General features: G+C 35.0%; 4 protein-coding genes across 5 annotated transcripts; all 4 read right to left on the reverse strand.

The window, feature by feature from the left end:
• Positions 1–654: 654 nt before the first annotated feature.
• LOC137028095 (zinc finger protein 678-like) lies at positions 655–4,643 on the reverse strand. Its single transcript, XM_067396855.1, has 3 exons — positions 4,568–4,643; positions 1,784–2,677; positions 655–1,683 (listed from the first exon to the last, which is right to left on the reverse strand). Exons 2-3 carry the CDS (start codon positions 2,670–2,672, stop codon positions 1,637–1,639), a joined length of 936 nt encoding a protein of 311 aa, XP_067252956.1. The 5' UTR covers positions 2,673–2,677; positions 4,568–4,643; the 3' UTR covers positions 655–1,636.
• Positions 4,644–5,234: 591 nt separating this feature from the next.
• On the reverse strand, positions 5,235–9,483 carry LOC137028121 (zinc finger protein 154-like). Of its 2 annotated transcripts, none has more exons than XM_067396884.1 (2): positions 9,462–9,483; positions 5,235–6,697 (listed from the first exon to the last, which is right to left on the reverse strand). In XM_067396884.1, the coding sequence occupies exon 2, from the start codon at positions 6,690–6,692 to the stop codon at positions 5,880–5,882; it is 813 nt and encodes a 270-aa protein (XP_067252985.1). In that variant the 5' UTR covers positions 6,693–6,697; positions 9,462–9,483; the 3' UTR covers positions 5,235–5,879. The 2 variants fall into 2 exon arrangements, with proteins under 2 accessions (XP_067252985.1, XP_067252986.1); XM_067396885.1 differs by lacking the exon at positions 9,462–9,483 and adding an exon at positions 8,550–8,663.
• Positions 9,484–10,327: 844 nt separating this feature from the next.
• On the reverse strand, positions 10,328–21,279 carry LOC137028239 (zinc finger protein 850-like). The gene is made up of 4 exons (XM_067397008.1): positions 21,222–21,279; positions 17,728–18,793; positions 12,906–13,027; positions 10,328–11,627 (listed from the first exon to the last, which is right to left on the reverse strand). The coding sequence occupies exons 2-4, from the start codon at positions 18,786–18,788 to the stop codon at positions 10,810–10,812; spliced, it is 2,001 nt and encodes a 666-aa protein (XP_067253109.1). The 5' UTR covers positions 18,789–18,793; positions 21,222–21,279; the 3' UTR covers positions 10,328–10,809.
• Positions 21,280–22,486: 1,207 nt separating this feature from the next.
• Positions 22,487–26,281, reverse strand: LOC137028116 (zinc finger protein 234-like). Its single transcript, XM_067396874.1, has 2 exons — positions 26,243–26,281; positions 22,487–23,681 (listed from the first exon to the last, which is right to left on the reverse strand). The coding sequence occupies exon 2, from the start codon at positions 23,674–23,676 to the stop codon at positions 22,777–22,779; it is 900 nt and encodes a 299-aa protein (XP_067252975.1). The 5' UTR covers positions 23,677–23,681; positions 26,243–26,281; the 3' UTR covers positions 22,487–22,776.
• Between the last annotated feature and the right edge of the window lie 426 nt (positions 26,282–26,707).

Genomic DNA, 26,707 nt, shown 5'->3' on the forward strand with positions numbered 1-26,707 from the left:
GACAAATTCAAATGTCAACATGCCCATCATGTCGAGTACTAGCAAACATAGTAGGTTACTCAGAAAGAACGCATGTGTTCAGTATCAGTGTACTGTATCGGTGACAGCAGCCCTTGCATTCTTGCTGTTTTTAATGTTAATCAAATAACAAAAGACAAGCAAATCACTCATTGCTCTTAAACAGAATAGCTTTTGTAACTTTATAATTAATATTGATTAATCTTTATTTTGCAATGTTGGTTTACATTTGATTAGCTACTTTATTCAATTTCTGTACTTTAAACTGTTAGATACCTTTTGTATTTGTATTTTTGCATGCATGTGTTTAAATGCCATTGGCTCATATTTGTTATTCGTTTGTTCATTTCAGACCACACCAACAAAGTTGAGAAAATTCCAAATCCTGTGATGTGTTCTTACTGACATACACACACGAACACAACCTGATCTGCATATAGTTTCAAACTCCTCTACAGTCTCAGAATCTGTCAATATTTCAGTGGGTCAGGAACCTCTTTAATATTGGGTCGATACCTATCCCTACTTATAAACACTATCCTCTTGTTTTTGCTGCACAGGCTCTCTCCTGCTGCAGAAAATGAAAAGTATGTTAGATTTACAGAAATTATATATATGCTTAAATTTATTCATTGGCAGACATGACATGAAGAAATTAATATTCTGTCTTATAACTGTTATATATGTATATATAGTTTACAATAAATATATCTAGTTTACAATAATAAGATCACGTGAGCATCATGGATAAAGCGTGAGCAGCAGGCCAAAGGTCTAAACCGATCACTCTACTACAGTTAATGTTTAAAGAATGTGTGATTATTCTGTAGTTTAAATTACTATTAAATTATTGTGTTAAACGGTCAGATAACTTAAAATAACTAAAAAGGAAAATATGTTATTGTCTGAGACTTGACCTCAGACCGCCCCATGGCTGCGCTCACGTACAAATTAATGAAACTGAACTTATAAGATACATTTATAAAACCTACAAAAACACAAAATACTACTTGTCTAAAGTGGCATTTAACATTATATGGGCAAAAACAATGAATAAAAGCAGATTCATAGAGCGTACCTTTACTCTGTGTCCATCTGCTGGGAGTCAACGGTTAAAAATGAGGCACATGTGCAGTACTACAACAGCTGACTAAAGGACTGATGGCGTCACGTGCTGTGGTTGATGGGATGTGTGGGGTGAAATATATTCAGCATTTAAAAACTTGTCAAATTTAAAGCCCAAAGCACAATATTTAAATGGCTTTTATATGTTACTAAAATTACTACAATATTATTCATGCAAGAAGAACAAGTAGACAAAACATGGACAATAAAAGTTACAACGTGTAAACAAATAGGAAAAAAAAAAAACTAAAAATAACTAGTTTAATTAAAGAAAAACTTCAATTTTCCTTCATAAAAGTATAAACAAACTACAAGTGATACATATGCATTATAAAAATTTAACATAGTATTTAACTTTAACACTAATAAAGCATGATATCATTTATACCATGAAGCAAAACGATATGCAAAAATAAAACATCTAGATACTGTCCATCTTTGAGTCAATCTGAATCTCACAGTTGAAACTTCTGGTCTTGAAGATGAACTTTATTCACTGTGACAAATTTAGATGCTTCTTTTTCCTGTTGCTCGTTGCAGCTGTTTAGGACAGATTTATATAGAAGAGATTTTATTATTCAAATGTATTATGATGCAGCTTTGCACTTTTTAGTTGCTAGATCTGAAGATGATTACTTACTGTGATTGTATTTTTTATGACTGAGTAGAGAAGATATTTGAGTGAAACTCTTCCCACACTGATCACAAGTGTAAGGTTTCTCTCCGGTGTGGATCCTCACGTGTGTTTTCAGATGTTCTGATCGTCTGAATCTCTTGTCACAGTGTGAACACTTGTAAGGTTTCTCTCCAGTGTGAGACCTCCAGTGTATTTTCAGATCTACAGCTCTAATAAAACTCTTCCCACACTCCAAGCACTTGTGATCTCTTTGACCAGTATGTCTATTCTGATGTTCTTTCAAATGCCGCAGCAGTGAAAAACTCTTTCCACACAAAGAACATGAATGTGGTTTCTCCTGTAAATGAACGTTCAGGTGGGAGTTTAGGCCTGTAGCCCTCGAAAATGTTTTGCCACACTGATCACATTCGTACGGCTTTTCTCCAGTGTGGATCCTCATGTGTTCCTTAAAATTGTTTGACTGTCTAAAACTCTTCCCACACTGATCACATGTGAACGATTTCTCTCCAGTGTGGATCATCATGTGAACCTTGAGACTCTGTTTGTGTTTTAAACTCTTTCCACACAAAGAACATGAAAGTGGTTTCTCCTGTGAATGAACTTTCAGGTGGATCTTCAGTGCTGAAGCCCACACAAATGTTTTGCCACATTGATCACATTCAAGTAGTTTTTCTCCTGTTTGGATCATGTGATCCTTAAGGGTTTCTTGTTCTGTGAAACTTTTCCCACACTGATCACATGTGAACGGATTCTCTTCAGTGTGGATCTTCATCTGATCCTCAAGACTCTGTTTATATGTGAAACTATTTCCACACTGACCGCAGATGAAACATTTCTCATCTCTTTCTTCAGTTTTGACATGATGATTCTCCTCCACTTCACTCTGTTCCATCAGGCCTGAAATGAAATTAAAATAATTTTAACGCATTTTCATAAAGTGATTTCCACAAATGATGTATATCGTTGGTGGCGTATATTGTGGGAATTTTTGATCCATCAATGCATCTCTCATTTATTGAATGCAATCTCACTGTTGGAAGCGTCTGTCAGAGGAAACAATGCGTGCAGTCATGAATAATTAAGCATGCACTGTCATGGATTAAGTGACGCATCTTCTCTTAGGATATGGACATAGTCTTGTAAATAATTATAAGATACCGATGAGTCATCACCATACTATAGTATGAGAAAATGACACGTCCTATGATGTTGACACATAGACAAATTTAAACCCAGATGTTGCAAATAAAAATTTAATGTAAAAAATACATTAAAACAAACAAAAAAAACTAACATTGACTTTTTTGATGATCAATTCACATAACTGTGAAAATCTCATGGAAAATTGGAAATTCAAGACCCATTAAGCAGTTTAAATGTGACATTTGCGGTCAATACCAATATACTGAACAATATTTTTATATATTCATAAGTAACTGTATTTGTCCTCATAGAAAAATGTCAGTCTATACAATTGTCTATATAAACCTTGTTCCAAATTTTTATGCAAGTGACATATCAGTAAGATTTCAGAACAGTAAACATTCAGATTTTAGTTTTTCTAAGAAAATGTTTATTTATTCATGTCTTTTTAGATAACTGGTGTCAAACTCAGACAAAATAATTTGCCAGATCTATGCAAACCCTACTTAGAGGTTGTTCCACGTTATTAAGCAAATCACAGTTCTCATGTAAATTGGAGAGGAAGAAAGATCTTTCTGAAGATGAAAAGCATGAAATATTGTGCAAAAGGCATGAAAACAACTAATATTGTGTGAAAACTGAATGGAGATTATCAAAGAGATTTGTGAGTGATTTAGAGCACAGCAGAACTCTGTCAGATATAGGCTTATTAAGGTCTTTTATCTAAAAAGACATGGATAAATAAACAATCATTTTCTTAGAAAAACTAAAAATCTGAATGTTTATTGTACTGAAATCTTACTGATATGTCACTTGCATAATAATTTAAAACACAGTGTAATGTCATGTAGTGTCCAACTATTGTTGGAATTTTGCTATAAAATCAACTGAATTTAAAACTTGAGACCTTTTTTCTTAATAAAACTACCAAATCACAAAGATTATTGCAATCATTGGATATGGTCTGATATATGGTAAGCCTAGAACAGATCACAGCAATATAAGAAGCAAAGTCATGTGATTTAATTTTGAAGTGTCAGTAATGCATTATGATGGTTGTTCAGAGCAAAGTGAGATGAACTGTTGATCCGAACCATAAACATAATTTAGCTTTGTATATAAAGTTTCAAGTTATTTGTATTTATATATAATTGATATAAACCATCTACATTACAGAGGTGACAGAGCGCTGAAACGTCATGAACTCTTAATTAAATTAAATATGGTTGGTTGGAAATTTAATTTTAGCATTGTTGCTTACCTCATAGCCTATGTAGTGGATAAACAAGGCAATTTTCTTAAGGTTTCTGTTACAGCACATTATAGGCCTTAATGGACATCTTAAAAAGGGTTTCCCTCACAGATCAGAACTTATCGTCTGAGATAACATCACATTCAATAACATTAACTTTATCGCTGTAAAAACAAAGTTAAAAATGACACAAAACCAAGCGTCCATGTCTGAACGAGTTTAACGTTTTCCTCAGATCTTTGTTTCGTGTTGAACTAGTCTACAGACATACATGGTGTTTTATCCGATGAAAACACTTCAGAAATAACCTTGTAAATGCTGCTTACATAAACTGTGTAAAGTGTATTTTATATATGTGTAAATACGCAAAATATCTTAAAGGCTGAACTCACCTCAGAAGACACAACAAACGCGATGACCGAACAAGCGAAGAAACTACTGATGACGTCAGAGCGGCGATGATTCTTCTTCGTCTGGTTAATGGCCGCTCACTCCTTAGAAGTATTACCGCCACCTACTGTATGGGCTTGGTGCACAAGATGACGCCGATGAGCATTTTTTATTGCATGAAAACACGATTACAAAAAGGCAGCACAAAACCACAAAAGAACAGAGCACAACTCTATAGAAAGAAAACATAAATAAAAATGAAAATAGTACTACTAATACATCAGGGTCTTTCTAATAGTTTAAAATTCTTCAATAAACCAAGTAGTCTACTTCCACTTTTCAATTTCTTATAGATTCAAAGAAAATCCAAAATTATTTCTGAAAAACAGAAAATGGCTTTGACCCAAAAATTTCCCCAAAATGAAAATATTGTTCAGTAGATATTGAATTTGTCCATCTTCCAATATTATACCAAAAGTTAATTACTTTTCAGAAAATGAAGAAATCAAATTATGGCATGTTTACTTCCACTCATGCCCTTATCTTAGCGACACTTAAATTTGGTGCAAGAAACTTAAATAAGAAACTTGGCAGGGTATAATGAATGTTTTTTTTAATTAAAGAGAAGATGGTGGTCCATCAGAGATGAAAGAAAACATCCTTCTTATATTTGTGTACCTCTGTGTCGTAATTCAGAGACACGCAGAGATCTTTCAATCTTTCTCCTGTTGATTCACAGGGATCTCTTTATCCACACAAAAAGATCTAATGTTTGCTATTTGTCGACTGAAGTATCAATCCTCATCAAAGATATAAATAAGCATGGGAATATGATCTGGATTCAGTGTATGCTTTAGTAACTTTATTTCTATTGTATCTTCCTATTAATTACTGGATTGGAGGTGAGGTGAACTAGTCAGTAAAATGTTCTGAACTTCCCACTACAAACACATGCGATACAGCAAACACAAACTATTAACTAATGAGACTGATCTCTCCTCAAAAAAAACAACAACTCTAAACTAAAACCAAGAAGTTTAATAAAAGAAAAACTTAGAATTTCCTTCATTTAACTCATAATAAAGCAAAATGAGATACAAAAATAAAACATCTAGATATTGTCCATCTGAATCTCACAGTTGAAACTTCTGGTTTTGAATATGAACTTTATTCAATGTGTTTAGATGATGTTTCGTTGTGGCTGGTTAGGACAGATTTACAGTAAATTTAAGAGATTTTAATCACTCGATGGTATTATTGTGTCACGTTCGGTGAGGATGCTGCTTCACGCTTGACAGCGCTGGATCTGAAGATCTACTTATGATTGTATTTTCTATGACTGAGTAGAGAAGATATTTGAGTGAAACTCTTCCCACACTGATCACAAGTGTAAGGTTTCTCTCCAGTGTGGATCATCTCGTGTGTTTTCAGATGTCCCGTCCGTCTGAATCTCTTGTCACAGTGTGAACACTTGTAAGGTTTCTCTCCAGTGTGAGACCTCCAGTGAAGTTTCAAATGTTCAGCTGTAACAAAACTCTTCCCACACTCCAAGCACTTATGATCTTTTACACCAGTATGTCTTTTCTGATGAGCTTTTAAACTTTGCAGAAGTGCAAAACTCTTTCCACACAAAGAACATGAATGTGGTTTCTCCTGTGAATGAACTTTCATGTGGTTGTATAAGCCTGAACCCCTCAAAAATGTTTTGCCACATTGATCACATTCGTGCTGTTTCTCTCTAGTGTGGATGTTCATGTGTTCCTTAAGGTTTGATGATTGTCTAAAACTCTTCCCACACTGATCACATGTGAACGGTTTCTCTCCAGTGTGGATCCTCGTGTGAACCTTGAGACCGTCTTTACCTTTGTAACTCTTTCCACACAAAGAACATGAATGTGGTTTCTCCTGTGAATGAACTGTCAGGTGGCTCTTCAGGCCTGAAGCCCTCAAAAATGATTTGCCACATTGATCACATTCAAGCAGTTTCTCTTCAGTGTGGATGATCATGTGATCCTCGAGACTCTGTTTACATGTGAAACTATTTCCACACTGACCGCAGATTAAACATTCCTGGTCCATTTCTCCAGTTGTGACATGATGTTTCTCCTCCACTTCACTCTCCTCCATCAGGCCTGAAATGAAAATAAAATAATGAATGCATTTTCATTATTTGATTTCCACAAATGAGGTATATTGTATGCTGATGGGAATATCTCCGTGTTTCCTCGGAAAGATGTCAATAAAACAGCTCGTAAACGATGTCACGTAACGTCACATTTACCTCAGAAAAACACATTCAGTGACCATAAACTCATTAATCAGCTAGAAAAGTGAACTCTAGAAGGCAACATTCTGATAAATATAGCTATGCACCGTTACATATTCATTATAATATTTAATGTTCTTCAATATTTAATGCATGTTTGAATAAATCGGTTATGACAGCCACGATTTAAATGTTTATTTATTTATTTATTTTTAAATTAATTGGAGTAAAAATATGATTATGTAATTTTAAACTTTATTTACAATAAAAACATTGAGTGTAATTTAAGTGTTTGTATATAAATAAATTAATTTAACTTTCAATATTATTATAGTAGTACCAACTGACTTACATGCAGAATCTCTTACAAAGCAAAAACAAACAAATTGGTTTCAGCGGTTGTCGCTGAACCGCGTCATATCTCATTACCATAACGTTGACCTGACTTCAACTCTCCTTGACACTCTCACTACCCAAGACTTCCCACACGTTCACACTGTTGCCGGCGAGAGTGTCAAAGTGACAGGAGGTCATTCATTTTCAATGCGAGCCGGCAGCGAGCTCTAGTGGAGAGTTTAAGTCAGGTCACCTATAGGGCTGGGTATTGACACAATGTTCATAATTCGATTCGATTACTATGCACATGCTTTCGATTCTACTCGATTATTTTGGATGTAGTATCTCAGTTACATTTCAAGGCAAATTTTCTAGAAGAAAAAAATCTCTCAACTAATGCTATAAACTACACATGGGAGTCAGTTGGTACTACTATAATAATATTGAAGATTAAATTAACTTATTTATATACAAACACTTAAATTACACTGAATGTTTTTATTTTAAATAAAGTTTAGAATTACATAATCATTTCTACTCCAATTAGTTTTTTTTTTTAAAATATAAACATTTAAATCGCGGCTGTCATAACTGATCTATTCAAACATGCATTAAATATTGAAGAACATTAAAAATTATAATGAATATGTAACGGTGCATAGCTATATTTATCAGAATGCTGCTTTCTAGAGTTCACTTTTCTAGCTGATTAATGAGTTTATGGTCACTGAATATGTTTTTCTGAGGTAAAAACACTGATTGAGCGATTACACAAGACATTATACGGATTTCAGTAAGTTGTACTGTATATTTTAACATACCTTCAGATGTTCATGTTTATTTCACTGTAACTGGTATTAAAGCGGAGGAGAGGATGATCACATGCTTCTCTTTAACTGAGGCGCTAAAGCGATCTGTCACGCCACATTAAACAGCGCCAAAACGGTATTTATTTTTTGAATCTCATAATAATATGGACGTTATTTGAAATCTGAGACTTTGCTTCATATCAAAAGTAACAAAGCACAAAGATTATTGCGATTTATTAGATGGGAGGTGCTTCATTTTCTGCTCATTAATCAACTGAAAACAGACTAGACTAATCGATTCTTGGGATTTAAGAATCAATATCTTTTCGTAAAATTGAGAATCAATTAAAGACGAGAAATCAAAATTGTTTACCCAGCCCTAGTCAACTATATGGCAATGAGCTATGATGTGGTTCAGTGGCAACCAATCAGAATGTAGAGGTCCTCGATTGGTTGCCACAATTTGTAATTTACTTTGACCCTCCCACCAGGCCAGTTTGAACGCACAGTACAACGTTACTTGTAATAGTAGGTAATCCAAGGCACTCGACTCGAGAAAGTAATGTTAAAAACCTTTATTTCATCTTGGCTGCACAGTACAGCGTTGTTGGCAGGGCAGCCAGTGCGAATTTTGATGCTCTCGCGGGCGACGGCCGATGTGAAAAATGTAAAGGGACAACAGTCCAATATTCCTGCTGCTGTCTGTCATATTAACCAAAGAACAAAAGACAAAGAAAATAAATTTCTGCTCTTGACTGAATACGCTTATGGTATAACTTTAATGGTAATAATTCATCTGTATTTCATAATAAAGACTACAGAAATTAAGGTAAACATGTAAAATAACACTGGTTACTTTATGTAGTATTTCTTACCTGAATTAAAACTTACTTAACTTGAAAAAACTTAGTTTCATAGCTATCGTTATTCTATTGCATTTATGTGTGCTGTTTTTTGCAATTTGTTATTTGTCCTTATTGTATTACTGACTTTTTACTCGTTTTTTTATGAAAAAAAAAAATTGCGTTTAAGAAAAATAACTTTTTGTATTATAGTTCCTAAAAAGAAAATCGGAATCGGCAAAAATCGGTATCGGCAGATCCCAAAAAAAAAAAAAAAAAAAAAAAAAAATCGGAAAACGTAATCGTCCAAGAAAATTGTAATCGGTGCATCTCTAATCTCTCACTTATTTTATGCGATCTCACTGTTTGAAGATAACATAACATTCAATAACACTAACATTATTGCTGTAAAATGAAACAAACTTAAAAATGTCACAGAACCAACCGTCCATGTTTGAACGACTTCAACATTTTCCTCAGATCGTTTCGTGTTTAAATAGTCTGCAGACGCCAGAAAAGATGATTACAGATTACTTTATCCAAGGAAAACAATTCTGAAATAACCTTTTAAATGTTGCTTAGACGAACTGTGTAAATTGATGTGTAAGGTAAATACGCGAAATATTTTAACTGCTGAACTCACCTCAGAAGACACAAGCGCGCGGACTGAATGAGCGAAGAAACTACTGATGACGTCAGAGCGGCGATGCTTCTTCTTCGTCTGGTTAATGGCCGCTCACTCCTTAGAAGTATTACCGCCACCTACTGTATGTACTTGGTGCACAATATGACGCCGGTGAGCTTTTTTTATTACATGAAAACTAAAAAGGCAGTACAAACCACATAAAATCATTAAAGGACAGAGCACAACTCTATAGAAAGGAAACATAAATAAAAATGAAAAAATAAAAATGAATAAATAAATAATAATAATATACATCAAGGTCTTCTATAGTTTAAAATTCTTCAATAAACCAAGTAGTCTACTTCAACTTTTCAATTTTACAATTTCTTATAGATTCAAAGAAAATCCAAAATAATTTCCGAAAAACAGAAAATGGCTTTGACAATTACATTTATGAATATAAAATTTCCCCAAAATGAAAATATTGTTCAGTAGAAATTGAATTTGTCCATCTTCCAATATTATACCAAAAGTTAATTCCTTTTCAGAAAATGAAGAAATCAAATTATGGCATGATTACTTCCACTCATGCCCTTATTAGGGACACTTAAATTTGGTGCAAGAAACTTAAATAAGAAACTTGGCAGGATATAATGAATGTTTTTTTTAATTAAAGAGAAGATGTTGGTCTATCAGAGATGAAAGAAAACATCTTTCTTATATTTGTGTACCTCTGTGTCGTAATTCAACGAGATACACAGAGATCTTTCGATCTTTCTCCTGTTGATTCACAGGGATCTCTTTATCCACACAAAAAGATCTAATGTTTGCTATTTGTCGACTGAAGTATCAATCCTCATCAGAGATATAAATAAGCATGGGAATATGATCTGGATTCAGTGTATGCTTTAGTAACTTTATTTCTATTGTATCTTCCTATTAATTACTGGATTGGAGGTGAGGTGAACTAGTCAGTAAAATGTTCTGAACTTCCCACTACAAACACATGCGATACAGCAAACACAAACTATTAACTAATGAGACTGATCTCTCCTCAAAAAAAACAACTCTAAACTAAAACCAAGAAGTTTAATAAAAGAAAAACTTTGAATTTCCTTCATTTAACTCATAATAAAGCAAAATGAGATACAAAAATAAAACATCTAGATATTGTCCATCTGAATCTCACAGTTGAAACTTCTAGTTTTGAATATGAACTTTATTCAATGTGTTTAGATGATGTTTCGTTGTGGCTGGTTAGGACAGATTTACAGTAAATTTAAGAGATTTTAATCACTCGATGGTATTATTGTGTCACGTTCGGTGAGGATGCTGCTTCACGCTTGACAGCGCTGGATCTGAAGATCTACTTATGATTGTATTTTCTATGACTGAGTAGAGAAGATATTTGAGTGAAACTCTTCCCACACTGATCACAAGAGTAAGGTTTCTCTCCAGTGTGGATCATCTCGTGTGTTTTCAGATGTCCCGTCCGTCTGAATCTCTTGTCGCAGTATGAACACTTGTAAGGTTTCTCTCCAGTGTGAGACCTCCAGTGACGTTTCAAATGTGTAGCTGTAACAAAACTCTTCCCACACTCCAAGCACTTATGATCTTTTACACCAGTATGTCTTTTCTGATGTTCTTTTAAACTCTGCAGATATGAAAAACTCTTTCCACACAAAGAACATGAATATGGTTTCTCCTGTGAATGAACTTTCATGTGGGTGTGTAGGCCTGTAGCCCTTGAAAATAGTCTGCCACATTGATCACATTCATACGGCTTTTCTCCAGTGTGGATGTTCATGTGTTCTTTTAAATTGTATGATTGTCTAAAACTCTTCCCACACTGATCACATGTGAATGGTTTCTCTCCAGTGTGGATCAGCATGTGGTTCTCAAGACTCAGTTTGTGTTTTAAACTCTTTCCACACAAAGAACATGAATGTGGTTTCTCCTGTGAATGAACTTTGAGGTGGCTCTTCAGGCCTGAAGCCCTCAAAAATGATTTGCCACATTGATCACATTCAAGCAGTTTCTCTCCAGTGTGGATCTTCATGTGATCCTCGAGACTCTGTTTACATGTGAAACTATTTCCACACTGACCGCAGATTAAACATTCCTGGTCCATTTCTCCAGTTGTGACATGATGTTTCTCCTCCACTTCACTCTCCTCCATCAGGCCTGAAATGAAAATAAAATGATGAATGCATTTTCATTATTTGATTTCCACAAATGAGGTATATTGTATGCTGATGGGAATATCTCCGTGTTTCAACCTCGGAAAGATGTCAATAAAACAGCTCGTAAACGATGTCACGTAACGTCACATTTACCTCAGAAAAACACATTCAGTGACCATAAACTCATTAATCAGCTAGAAAAGTGAACTCTAGAAAGCAGCATTCTGATAAATATAGCTATGCACCGTTACATATTCATTATAATATTTAATGTTCTTCAATATTTAATGCATGTTTGAATTAATCAGTTATGACAGCCGCCATTTAAATGTTTATACTTAAAACTGAATTGGAGTAGAAATATGATTATGTAATTCTAAACTTTATTTACAATAATAACATTGAGTGTAATTTACGTGTTTGTATATAAATAAGTTAATTTAACCTTTAATATTATTATAGTAGTACCAACTGACTTACATGCAGAATCTCTTACAAAGCAAAAACAAACAAACAAACAAACATTTAAATAGTGCTTGAATTGAGCAACCAACCAGAATCCTCTCAAGCAAGGACCTTGTCATAGTTCATTACCATAACGTTGACCTGACTACCCAAGACTTCCCACGCGTTCACACTGCTGCCGGCGAGAGTGTCAAAGTGACAGGAAGTCTGAGGTAAATGTTAAGTTACGTGACATTGAAGCTGTTTTATTGACGTCTTTCCGAGGTTGAAGCACTGATTGAGCGATTACACGAGACATGATACGGATTTCAGTAAGTTGTACTGTATATTTTAACATACCTTCAGATGTTCATGTTTATTTCGCTGTAACTGGTATTAAAGCGGAGGAGAGGATGATCACATGCTTCTCTTTAACTGAGGCGCTAAAGTGTTCTGTCACGCCACATTAAACAGCGCCAAAACGGTATTTATTTTTTGAATCTCATAATAAGATGGACATTTTTTGAAATCTGAGACTTTGCTTCATATCAAAAGTAACAAAGCACAAAGATTATTGCGATTTATTAGATGGGAGGTGCTTCATGTTCTGCTCATTCATCAACTGAAAACAGACTAGACTAATCGATTCTTTGGATTTAAGAATCAATATCAGTTCGTAAAATTGAGAATCAATTAAAGTCAAGAAATCAAAATTGTTTACCCAGCCCAAGTCAACTATATGGCAATGAGCTATGATGTGGTTCAGTGGCAACCAATCAGAATGTAGAGGTCCTCGATTGGTTGCCACATCTTGTAATTTACTTGACTCTCCCACCAGGCTGGTTTGAACGCACAGTACAACGTTGTTGGCAGGGCAGCCAGGGCGAATTTTGATGCTCTCGCAGACGACGGCCGATGTGAAAAAAGAAAAGGGACAACAGTCCAATATTCCTGCTGCTGTCTGTCATATTAACCAAAGAACAAAAAAATACATTTCTGCTCTTGACTAAATACATTTTATAACTTTAATGGTAATAATTCATCTGTATTTCAGAATAAAGACTACAGAAATTAAGGTAAACATGTAAAATAACACTGGTTACTTTATGTAGTATTTCTTAGTTTCATGGCTATCTTTATTCTATTGTATTTATGTGTGCTGTTTTTTGCAATTTTTTATTTGTTCTTATTGTATTACTGACTTTTTACTCGTTTTTTTTTTTTTTAATGAAAATAAAACTTTGGGTTTAAGAAAAATAGCTTTTTGTATTATAGTTCCTAGTAAGAAAATCGGTATTGGCAGATCACAAAAAAAAAAAAAAAAAAAAAAAAAAAAAAAAAATTGGAAATCGTAATCGTCCAAGAAAATTGTAATCGGTGCATCTCTAATCTCTCGCTTATTGTATGTGATCTCACTGTTTGAAGATAACATAACAGTCAATAACACTAACATTATTGCTGTAAAATGAAACAAACTTAAAAATTACACAAAACCAACCGTCCATGTTTGAACGACTTCAACATTTTCCTCAGATAATTTCGTGTTTAAATAGTCTGCAGACGCCAGAAAAGATGATTACAGATTACTTTATCCAAGGAAAACAATTCAGAAATAACCTTTTAAATGTTGCTTAGACGAACTGTGTAAATTGATGTAAATACGCGAAATATTTTAACTGCTGAACTCACCTCAGAAGACACAAGCGCGCGAACTGAATGAGCGATACTGATGACGTCAGAGCGGCGATGCTTCTTCTTCGTCTGGTTACTTCTTCTTCTTCTTGTGACATTTGCGGCAGCTTAGACGCTTCAAAGGCGTATTGCTGCCCTCCTCAGGTCATCTGTTGAACTTCAACTTAAATATTAAATCCTCTTGTAAAGACCAGCATGAATTAAAAAATTTAAAACAATCTTTGTGGTCTCAAAGTCCTTATTTTCAAGAATTAATTTCAAGGAAATAGATGGGACTCCAGACTCCAACAGCTCAGAGAACATACGGCTTCTTGCAACACTGTGAATTACACACTCCAAAATTACATGTTTCACAGACTCCAGCTCTCCGCACAAACACCTCCCATCTGGATGCTTGCCAACTCTTGCCAGCCCAAAATTCAGTGCACAGTGACCCAATCGTAGCCTTGTGAATACCACACTATCCCTCCTCTCTAATCTTGTGAATGCTTTGTGTTGCATTAACGTAGGCTGAATTGAAAAATAATGCCTGCCCTTATTCCCTTCCTCCCATTCTTTCTGCCATATTTGTGATATTTTTTGCTGTATGAAACTCTTGCACTCAACTCTTCCATACATTACATTCAAGTCCACTTCACTCTTGTGAGTAGCTAATTTCCCCATCTCATCAGCCTCTTCATTACCCTGAATCCCTTTATGTGCTGGAACCCACATAAACCCCACCGTATACCCCCTTTTTATCACTTGATACATTGAAACAAGAATTTCTAGAACTAAATCTGATCTGGCTTCACTCCTCCTACCCTTTATAGCCATTAGTGCAGCAGTGGAATCAGAACATAAAACATATTTCCCTGATCTTTGTCCCTCCACCCACCCTAGGGCCCACAAAATTGCAACTAGCTCAGTCGAAAATACTGACATATTATCTGACACACGTAATCCAAGTTTAAAATGAGCTTGGGGGATACTTAACCCTATTGCTGCTTTTCTATTGAGTGGAATCATAGACCCATCAGTGAATATCTGCACAAAATCTGGCCAAATTCTTTTTAAATGTTCATTGACTAAGGCTACAGGATCACCCTTTCCTTCCTTCATTTGAAGTAACACCGAAAAATCAACTGTGGGCTCTGGCAGCAACCATGGAGGAACTGGAGACCAGCAAACTGCAGGTCCAATTATAAAATCTTTCATACCCAATTCTTGAGCTCTCTTATCAACAGTGTACATCATGTTCCCTTTTCTATCCCTTCCATCCCTTCTCTGAAACTCCCAATGATCTTCAACCACTATTCTAGCGGGATTTGTGTATTTAAAACTTCTGAGTTTAGACCAATAGAAGAGGGATAGCTTAATTCTTCTTAACTTAAGTGAAGTCTCTCCCATTTCAACTAACAGTGCATTAATTGGTGTTGTTTTCATAGCACCACTACAAATTCTTAAAGCCTTAGCTTGAATAATCTCCAATTTCTTTAAAACAGCTGGCGCTGAAGCCCCATAAACCATACAACCATAATCAATATTGGATCTGATAATTCCCCTATAAATCATCATTAAAGTATCTCTATCTGCACCCCAGTCTCTTCCAACTAGGCATCTTAAAACATTAATAACTTTCTCACATCTTAAAACTATTTGATCTATGAAAACCCTCCAAGTCATTCTCTCCTCGAACCAAACTCCCAAGAATTTAAATGATTTAACCCTTTCAATGGGAGAGTTATAAATCTTTAATCCCTGCTCTGGAATAACTCTTTTAAAACCAAATACAACATATTTAGATTTTGCAACTGAAATTTTAAATCCCCATTCCTCTGCCCAAGTCTCTACTGAATTAATTGCGATCTGACACTGTTTAAAAATATAACTCAAATTACGCCCTCTCTTCCATACAGCCCCATCATCAGCAAATAACGACAGACCAAAATTCCCTTCCAATTTATTAAAAATATCATTTATCATCACATTAAATAACACTGGACTAATTACACTACCCTGGGGAGTTCCATTTACCACCTTTTCCTCACTGGAAAGAGACCCATCTACTTTTACTTGAATAGTGCGCTCCTTCAAAAAATTATTTATCCAATTTAACATCCTCCCTCTAATCCCTGCATCATACAACTTTATCACCAGCCCCTCCTTCCATACCATGTCATAAGCTTTTTCAATATCTAAAAAGACACCCACAACTGCTTCTTTATTAGCCATAGCTCTTTTAATTTCTACATCTAATACTAAAACAGAATCCATTGTAGATCTACCAATTCTAAATCCACTTTGATAAGGAGCAAAGAACTCCTGTTTCTCTAAAAAGTAAACTAATCTATCTGTAACCATTCGCTCCATTGTTTTACAAAGCACAGACGTAAGAGCAATTGGACGATAAGAATTAGGATCTCCTGCATTTTTACCAGGTTTCAATATAGGCATGATAATAGCGTGCTTCCACTCCCTTGGCAATCTGCCACACTCCCATACAGTATTTATAAGCCTTAATAATTCTTCTAAAACTTGATCATCCAAGTTTCGAAGGATCTGATATCCTATCCCATCTCTTCCAGGTGCCGTATCTTTCCCCTTAAGAATAGCTTGTTTTAGTTCTTCCATAGAAAACAAATCATTCACTACATTTGTATTATCTTTATTATACTCCAATTTAAAATTCTCATTCTTCAATCTTCGTCTGGTTAATGGCCGCTCTCTCCTTAGAAGTATTACCGCCACCTACTGTATGGGCTTGGTGCACAAGATGACGCCGGTGAGCATTTTTTATTGCATGATAACACAATTACAAAAAGGCAAACCACATAAAATCACTAAAGAACAGAGCACAACTCTATAGAAAGGAAACATAAATAGAGAAAAAATAAAAATATTATTATACATCAGGGTCTTCTAATAGTTTAAGTTTCTTCAATAAACCATTTATTTATTTGTATTTATTATTTATAAGTACAAGTAGTTTTTTTTTTTTTTTTTACAGTTCTTTACAAGTAGTCTACTTCCACTTTTCAATTTCTTATAGATTCACAGAAAATCCAAAACTATTTCTGAAAAACAGAAAATGGCTTTGACACTTACATTTATGAATATAAAATTTCCCCAAATTGAAAATATTGTTCAGTCCTTTTCAGAAAATGAAGAAATCAAATCATAGCATTGTTACTTCCGCTCATGCCCTTATCTTAGCGACACTTAAATTTGGTGCAAGAAGAAACTTAAATAAGAAACTTGGATATACTGAATGTTTTTTTTTAATTAAAGAGAAGATGGTGGTCTATCAGAGATGAAAGAAAACATCCTTCTTATATTTGTGTACCTCTGTGTCATAATTCAGAGATACGCAGGGATCTTTTAATCTTTCTCCTGTTGATTCACAGGGATCTCTTCATCCTCACAAAAAGATCTAATGTTTGCTATTTGTCGACTGAAGTATCAATCCTCATCAGAGATATAAATAAGCATGGGAATATGATCTGGATTCAGTGTATGCTTTAGTAACTTTATTTCTATTGTATCTTCCTATTAATTACTGGATTGGAGGTGAGGTGAACTAGTCAGTAAAATGTTCAGAACTTCCCACTACAAACACATGCGATACAGCAAACACAAACTATTAACTAATGAGACTGATCTCTCTACAAAAAAAACAACAACTCTAAACTAAAACCAAGAAGTTTAATAAAAGAAAAACTTTGAATTTCCTTCATTTAACTCATAATAAAGCAAAATGAGATACAAAAATAAAACATCTAGATATTGTCCATCTGAATCTCACAGTTGAAACTTCTGGTTTTGAATATGAACTTTATTCAATGTGTTTAGATGATGTTTCGTTGTGGCTGGTTAGGACAGATTTACAGTAAATTTAAGAGATTTTAATCACTCGATGGTATTATTGTGTCACGTTCGGTGAGGATGCTGCTTCACGCTTGACAGCGCTGGATCTGAAGATCTACTTATGATTGTATTTTCTATGACTGAGTAGAGAAGATATTTGAGTGAAACTCTTCCCACACTGATCACAAGTGTAAGGTTTCTCTCCAGTGTGGATCATCTCGTGTGTTTTCAGATGTCCCGTCCGTCTGAATCTCTTGTCGCAGTATGAACACTTGTAAGGTTTCTCTCCAGTGTGAGACCTCCAGTGAAGTTTCAAATGTGCAGCTGTAACAAAACTCTTCCCACACTCCAAGCACTTGTGATCTTTTACACCAGTATGTCTTTTCTGATGTTCTTTTAAACTCTGCATCAGTGAAAAACTCTTTCCACACAAAGAACACGAATATGGTTTCTCCTGTGAATGAACTTTCATGTGGGTGTATAGGCCTGAAGCCCTCGGAAAGAGTCTGCCACATTGATCACATTCATACGGCTTTTCTCCAGTGTGGATGGTCATGTGTGCTTTTAAACTGTTTGATTGTCTAAAACTCTTCCCACACTGATCACATGTGAATGGTTTTTCTCCAGTGTGGATCATCATGTGAACCTTGAGACCGTCTTTACCTTTGTAACTCTTTCCACACAAAGAACATGAATGTGGTTTCTCCTGTGAATGAACTGTCAGGTGGCTCTTCAGGCCTGAAGCCCTCAAAAATGATTTGCCACATTGATCACATTCATGCAGTTTCTCTCCAGTGTGGATCATCATGTGATCCTTAAGGGTTTCTTGTTCTCTGAAACTCTTCCCACACTGATCACATGTGAACGGTTTCTCTCCAGTGTGGATCCTCATGTGAACCTTGAGACCGTGTTTACCTTTGAAACTCTTTCCACACAAAGAACATGAATGTGGTTTCTCCTTTAAATGATATTTCAGGTGGCTCTTCAGGGCTGAAGCCCTCAAAAATGATTTGCCACATAGATCACATTCATGCAGTTTCTCTTCAGTGTGGATGATCATGTGATCCTCGAGACTCTGTTTACATGTGAAACTATTTCCACACTGACCGCAGATGAAACATTCCTGGTCCATTTCTCCAGTTGTGACATGATGTTTCTCCTCCACTTCACTCTCCTCCATCAGGCCTGAAATGAAAATAAAATGATGAATGCATTTTCATTATTTGATTTCCACAAATGAGGTATATTGTATGCTGATGGGAATATCTCCGTGTTTCAACCTCGGAAAGACGTCAATAAAACATCTTCTATGTCACGTAACGTCACATTTACCTCAGAAAAACATATTCAGTGACCATAAACTCATTAATCAGCTAGAAAAGTGAACTCTAGAAAGCAGCATTCTGATAAATATAGCTATGCACCGTTACATGTTCATTATAATATTTAATGTTCTACAATATTTAATGAATGTTTGAATAAATCAGTTATGACAGCCGCGATTTGTTTGAAAATGAATGACTTCCTGTCACTTTGACACTCTCGCCGGCAGCAGTGTGAACGCGCGGTAAGTCTCGCGTAGTGAGAGTGTCAAGGAGAGTTGAAGTCAGGCCAACATTATGGTAATGAGCTATGACGCGGTTCAGCGACAACCAATCGGAACGTAGAGGTCCTCGCTTGAGAAGATTCCGATTGGTTGCTCAATTCAAGCACTATTTAAACGTTTGTTTGTTTTTGCTTTGTAAGAGATTCTGCATGTAAGTCAGTTGGTACTACTATATTAATATTGAAGGTTAAGTTGACTTATTTATATACAAACACTTAAATTACACTATTTTGAATAAAAAAGGAAAAATTAAATAAAAGCAGATCATCAGTCATACAGCGCTGCGGTGTGTCAACAAGCAATGTAACAAGCAATGACGCGTCACCATGGAAACCATAAAGCGATACGTTCTAAATAACGGTCGCTTTAAAAAACTCACGCTGGGGGGTCAGCCAGAATATTTTAAACTTTCGTGCGAAAGGGTTAAGTATTGAAGAACATTAAAAATTATAATGAATTATTAACAGTGCATCGCTATATTTATCTTTCTAGAGTTCACTTTTCTAGCTGACTAAGGAGTTTATGGTCACTGAATGTTTTTCTGAGGTAAATGTGACGTCACGTGACATTGTTCACAAGCTGTTTTATTGAGTCTTTCCGAGGTTGAAACACTGATTGAGCGATTACACGAGACATGATACGGATTTCAGTAAGTTGTACGGTATATTTTAACATACCTTCAGATGTTCATGTTTATTTCGCTGTAACTGGTATTAAAGCGGAGGAGAGGATGATCACATGCTTCTCTTTAACTGAGGAGCTAAAGCGATCTGTCACGCCACATTAAACAGCGCCAAAACGGTATTTATTTTTTGAATCTCATAATAATATGGACGTTATTTGAAATCTGAGACTTTGCTTCATATCAAAAGTAACAAAACACAAAGATTATTGCGATTTATTAGATGGGAGGTGCTTCATGTTCTGCTCATTCATCAACTGAAAACAGACTAGACTAATCGATTCTTGGGATTTACGAATCGATATCAGTTCGTAAAAATGAGAGTGGATTAAAATCGAGAAAATTAAATTGTTTACCCAGCCCTAGTCAACTATATGGTAATGAGCTATGATGTGGTTCAGTGGCAACCCATCAGAATGTAGAGGTCCTCGATTGGTTGCCACAACTTGTAATTTACTTGACTCTCCCACCAGGCTGGTTTGAACGCACAGTACAGCGTTGTTGGCAGGGCAGCCAGGGCGAATTTTGATGCTCTCGTGGGCGACGGCTGATGTGAAAAATGTAAAGGGACAACAGTCCAATATTCCTGCTGCTGTCTGTCATATTAACCAAAGAACAAAAGACAAAGAAAATAAATTTCTGTTCTTGACTGAATACATTTTATAACTTGGTAATAATGGTAATAATTCATCTGTATTTCATAATAAAGACTACAAAAATTAAGGTAAACATGTAAAATAACACTGGTTACTTTATGTAGTATTCTTACCTGAACTAACTCTTACTTAACCTGAAAAACTTAGTTTCATAGCTATCTTTATTCCATTGCATTTATGTGTGCTGTTTTTTTGCAATTTTTTATTTGTTCTTATTGTATTACTTTTTACTCGTTTTTTTTAATTAAAATAAAACTTTGCGTTTAAGAAAAATAACGTTTTGTATTATAGTTTCTAGAAATAAAATCGGAATAGTCAGATAAAAAAAATAAAAAATCGTAATCGTCCAAGAAAATTGCAATCGGTGCATCTCTAATATCGCTTATTGTTTGCGATCTCACCGTTTAAAAATAAAATAACATTACATTCAATAACGCTAACATTATTGCTGTAAAATGAAACAAACTTAAAAATGACATAAAACCAACCGTCCGTGTTTTAACGACTTCAACATTTTCCTCAGATCGTTTCGTGTTTAAATAGTCTGCAGACGCCAGAAAAGACGATTGCAGATTACTTTATCCAAAGAGAACAATTCAGAAATAACCTTGTAAATGTTGCTTAGACAAACTGTGTAAATACACGAAATATTTTAACTGCTGAACTCACCTCAGAAGACACAAGCGCGCGGACTGAATGAGCGAAGAAACTACTGATGACGTCAGAGCGGCGATGCTTCTTCTTCGTCTGGTTAATGGCCGCTCACTCCTTAGAAGTATTACCGCCACCTACTGTATGGACTTGGTGCACAATATGACGCCGGTGAGCTTTTTTTATTGCATGAAAACACAATTACAAAAAGGCAGCACAAAACCACATAAAATCCCTAAAGGACAGAGCACAACTCTATAGAAAGGAAATATAAATAAAAATGAGAATAATAATAATAATATACATCAGGGTCTTTCTAATAGTTTAAAATTCTTCAGTTTTCAGTTTCTTCAATTTTACAATTCTTATAGATTCAAAGGAAATCCAAAATTATTTCTGAAAAACAGAAAATACATTTATGAATATAAAATTTCCCCAAAATGAAAATCTTCAGTAGTTCAGTAGAAACTGAATTTGTCCATCTTCCATTATTATACCAAAAGTCAAGTCCTTTTCAGAAAATGAAGAAATCAAATTATGGCATGGTTACTTCCGCTCATGCCCTTCCGGTCTTAGCGACACTTAAAATTGGTGCAAGAAGAAACTTAAATATGAAACTTGGCAGGGTATAATGAATGTTTGTTTATTTTTTTAATTAAAGAGAAGATGGTGGTCTATCAGAGACTACAGAAAACATCCTTCTTATATTTGTGTACCTCTGTGTCGTAATTCAACAAGATACGCAGAGATCTTTCTCTTGTTGATTCTGCGTTTCAGGCTCAGCGGTGATCCACAGGATCTATTTTTCCACACAAAACACTCAAGTGTGTAATACACATTTCCTGATTTTGTTCTGACTGCTGGGGTACTAAATGACTCAGAAACTGCCTTCTGTTTCTGTGTGGAACAACACTCGACCCTCACAAAGATCTAATGTTTGCTACTGTAGACTGAAGTAATCCTGATCAGAGATATAAAATAAGCATGGGAATATGATATAACCTCAGTTAATGCTTTAGTAACTTTATTTGGTAACATTATTATTGCCAACTGTTTGTATTATTTAGTAGCCAATGTCATTTTAATGCATAGAATTTTCAGTGTTTGTATTTCCATGTGCGTTTCTATTATTTACTGGATCGGGAGGTGAGGTGAACTAAGACTGCATAAGCAATTAATTTCTTACTAGTAATTTGGCCTACATGGCTGTATTAGCCTACAGTTTATTTTTTATTCCAAATGTGATAAATGTTTGAGAAAGTGTGTTGGGGGGGGGGAAGTAAAATTGTGACAATTTCAATTCTATTCTGCTGAAATGAACGAAATGACTTGGAAAAAAAAAAAGATTCATTCATTTTGCTGAACGAGAATAAAATATCTGTTTTGCTAAAACGTAGATAGTGTCCATCTTTGAGTTGTATCTTGAAGATGAACTTTATTCACTGTGACAAATTTAGATGATGCTGGTTAGGACAGATTTATGTTGAAAAGATTTTATCACTTGATGGTATTACTGTGTCACGTTCAGTGAGGATGTGGCTTCACGCTTGACAGCGCTGGATCTGAAGATGATCTACTTAATGTGATTGTATTTTCTATGACTGAGTAGAGAAGATATTTGAGTGAAACTCTTCCCACACTGATCACAAGTGTAAGGTTTCTCTCCGGTGTGGATCATCTCGTGGGTTTTCAGATGTTCTGATCGTCTGAATCTCTTGTCACAGTGTGAACACTTGTAAGGTTTCTCTCCAGTGTGAGACCTCCAGTGTATTTTCAAATCTGCAGCTCTAAAAAAACTCTTCCCACACTCAAAGCACTTGTGATCTTTTACACCAGTATGTATTTTCTGATGAGCTTTTAAATTCTGCAGCAGTGAAAAACTCTTTCCACACAAAGAACATGAGTATGGTTTCTCCTGTGAATGAACTTTCATGTGGGTGTGTAGACCTGAAGCCCTTGAAAATATCCGGCCACATTGATCACATTCGTACGGCATTTCTCCAGTGTGGATGTTCATGTGTTCCTTAAAATTTGGTAATTGTCTAAAACTCTTCCCACACTGATCACATGTGAACGGTTTCTCTCCAGTGTGAATCATCGTGTGATTTTCAAGAATCTGTTTATATTTAAAACGTTTTCCACACAAAGAACATGAATGTGGTTTCTCCTGTGAATGAACTTTCAGGTGGCTCTTCAGGGCTGAAGTAAACAAAAATGTTTTGCCACATTGATCACATTCAAGCAGTCTCTCTCCAGTGTGGATCATCATGTGATCCTTAAGGGTTTCTTGTTCTGTAAAACTCTTCCCACACTGATCACATGTGAACGGTTTCTCTTCAGTGTGGATGATCATGTGATCCTCGAGACTCTGTTTACATGTGAAACTATTTCCACACTGACCGCAGATTAAACATTCCTGGTCCATTTCTCCAGTTGTGACATGATGTTTCTCCTCCACTTCACTCTCCTCCATCAGGCCTGAAATGAAAATAAAATAATCATTTTAATGCATTTTCATTATTTGATTTCCACATTGTAGGCTGATGGGAATATTCCAGCATTTATTTGTGAACTGATAATAAGGCAATACGGACTGTCCGACGGCCCAAGGCCAGCGTGAAAGACAGTTCCACACAGATGTTGCATGTCAAAGGTAAGCAATATTTATTATTACATAACTGTCAGTGTCATTAAAAAGCCACATTAACATTTATACAATTTCTATGTCAGAATTTTACAGTTTTAGTGTAATTTAAATAAAGCTTGCGACAGTACAAGAAATTATATAAAAGCCATATATAATGTATAGCCCTAGTGGTTTAAAAAAAATAAGCAAACAGTTTGAAATCTAGGTTCCCTTATTTTTTAGACTATTGTAAATGAGCCCATAGCACCACCTAGCTTCAAACAAGTGGCAAGTCTAGTTTGGATAATTTAGCGACATTTAAAGCTGCAGTGTTCAAAATGTATATAATGAGCGAATACATAATAAATTAATTTTCCAAACTGTGGTTTTGTCTTATCCTGACTCAGAACGGTACACTTATAACAAGTGTTTATATTGTGATAATTTAGACCGGTCAGATCAGCACCACTGCGGAGTAGCAAGACGCATGCAGTTCAGTTTATTGACCACTAGAGAGCCAAAAGGGACAGCAGCTTTAATGAAATTACAAATAATTACAATGTCAGCTTTTAATATTTTAATTCTAGATTTACAGATGTTATTTTTGAGGATCTGTGGGAAGATACCCTGAATGACATTAAGGCAGCCCACTTCATTAATAGTGGTTTAAGGCAGGGATGCCCCTTTTCTCCCTATCTATTCTTACTCTGTTCACAAATACTTGCTGATTTTATTAAACAAACACTTTAAGAGGAATTACAGTTGTTGGCAACATCATCACCATTAGCCAACAGACTATATGCACAGTTACTTCCTGGTTGACGTTAAGCCAGCTCAGGCATTTCCTGTGAACTGTTATCTGTTCATTCTGTAGTCGCTGTACATCGACACAAAACCATCAATGGTTGACTTTTAATGATGTATTCATATTTTAATGCAGTAATCACATTTACCTAATTTGCCAATAAACCAGTTTTATTGATTGCAATAAAGATGAAGCTATTGGGACCGTTTAAAAACACAGTGTCTGTAATTAGACACGCAAGCGCATTTTTCCTCCAGCACTTCAAATGTTATTTTTAATGTGATGACCACAAACATTATTTATTCATCCTTCTGAGATTGTCCCCATTGTAAAACCGAATGTTTAAAAATGTAGAAAATTTAACATTTAATAGAAAACACTTATTTAAAAATAAAAAAGACGATAATTACCACTTTAACCAGCAGGTGGCGGCAAAGTAGCATTTATTTGCTCATATATCATATATTGTTTTTCACTTCGTTTTTGATTAAATATTAAACATTATAAAATAACTAGGTTTAAAAATACATTTTGTCAATGTAAAGTATGAAATACTCAAATCTCATGAAAAACAATAACTTTTCTTGTGAATTAATGACAGAAAGCGAGCACCGCTCTCTCTTTATAATCACAGCAGCTGTGAGTCAGTGCAGCACAAGATCAATGATTTCACTTGTGAAAACATACATTTTATTCAATTAATCTAACTAAAGTGCACAATAAATACTTTTGAAGCTTTTTTTCATAAAAGTGTGAAAACTGATGGTTGAATTGAATTTAGCTGAGGAGGAACACTGAGGTACGTCTTTATTTATTTTTTATGCTGTCTTACATTTGAATAATTAAATTAATGCTATGCCTGACTATTTAAGTGACCATATTCTGATTATAAACTAAGTATTACGCTGCTGATGCTCATCACACAAGCAAATGGCATCTCACCGGAAGTTTTCCAGCTGGCTTATATTATTGCGTAAGTTCTAAATAACGCTCCGTTAGCAGATGATAAAACTCTTTTATTGAAAGATGTAGGAGAAATACCCAAAGCTAATTAACATTATCCATAAACTCTATAAAGCTTCAGGTCTTCATTTGACTTTTAGTAAGTGGGAACTGATGAATATACCGTTCTAATAAATAAAAATATTTTTTATAAATGAAATAGTCAATTAAATGCCTAAAGTGCAGGTGAACATATTCAAAACACAAGCCACAAATAGTTAAATTATATAACCCAGACTGTGATCAATAAATAAATTAAAATTAAAGAAATTATTAAAATAACAGTATAGGCAGAATTGACTTTAGCATTGAAATGCCCTTAGATTATTTATCACATCTGATACGAACATTTGGTTCCTCTGATTCCTGTCAATGACTGTACATGACTGCATGTACATATGAATATAAATACAGGTAGAATTTTTAACATTGATAGCAACAAATTATTTTCCTCAGATGTTCGTTTCGTGTTGAACTAGTCTGCAGAAGCCAGACGTCCAATGAAAACTATTCAGAAATAACCTTGTAAATGTTGCTTAAACAACCTGTGTAAAGTGTATTTTATAGATGTGTAAATAAGCGAAATATCTGAACTGCTGAACTCACCTCAGAAGAAAACAAACAAACGCGCGGACTGAATGAGCGAAGAAACTACTGATGACGTCAGAGCGGCGATGCTTCTTCTTGGTCTGGTTTATAGCCGCTCACTTCTTAGAAGTATTACCGCCACCTACTGTATGGGCTAATATACTACTGCATCAAAGGATCCGGAGAAAGGCAAGTGTGAATTATGTACACTATTTAAAAAAAATGAACATTTAAAAAATAGATTATCAGACTTTGTTTCTATATTTACACATTTATTTGTTCTGACGCAAGTTCAGCTTTATTAAGTAGATGCTCAACATTCAGAAACAAAACAGAACATCTTCTAGATATCCTCCATTTAAAGATGCAAAATGTAAGAATTCTGAAGTAAAATATCCAAAAACCACTAGGTCAGTGTTATATATTTTGTTCACTTGAGTACTTACAATATCTCAAATGTTTCCAACTATTTGTAAATCGTGA

This window comes from Chanodichthys erythropterus, chromosome 10 (genome assembly GCF_024489055.1).
Source record: "Chanodichthys erythropterus isolate Z2021 chromosome 10, ASM2448905v1, whole genome shotgun sequence".
NCBI classification, from domain to species: Eukaryota; Metazoa; Chordata; class Actinopteri; order Cypriniformes; family Xenocyprididae; genus Chanodichthys; species Chanodichthys erythropterus.

What these genes read in the sequence shown, in the direction of transcription:
- LOC137028095 (XM_067396855.1), bottom strand. Translation starts at nt 2,672, where the DNA reads ATGGAACAGAGTGAAGTGGAGGAGAATCATCATGTCAAAACTGAAGAA. An exon ending in TCATAAAAAATACAATCACA is followed by an intron (nt 1,684 to 1,783) that starts GTAAGTAATCAT and finishes TGTCCTAAACAG; the next exon opens with CTGCAACGAGCAACAGGAAA.
- LOC137028121 (XM_067396884.1), bottom strand. Translation starts at nt 6,692, where the DNA reads ATGGAGGAGAGTGAAGTGGAGGAGAAACATCATGTCACAACTGGAGAA.
- LOC137028239 (XM_067397008.1), bottom strand. Translation starts at nt 18,788, where the DNA reads ATGGAGGAGAGTGAAGTGGAGGAGAAACATCATGTCACAACTGGAGAA. An exon ending in CATAGAAAATACAATCATAA is followed by an intron (nt 13,028 to 17,727) that starts GTAGATCTTCAG and finishes TATGACAGACAG; the next exon opens with CAGCAGGAATATTGGACTGT. An exon ending in TGTGCGTTCAAACCAGCCTG is followed by an intron (nt 11,628 to 12,905) that starts GTGGGAGAGTCA and finishes TTTTCATTTCAG; the next exon opens with GCCTGATGGAGGAGAGTGAA.
- LOC137028116 (XM_067396874.1), bottom strand. Translation starts at nt 23,676, where the DNA reads ATGGAGGAGAGTGAAGTGGAGGAGAAACATCATGTCACAACTGGAGAA.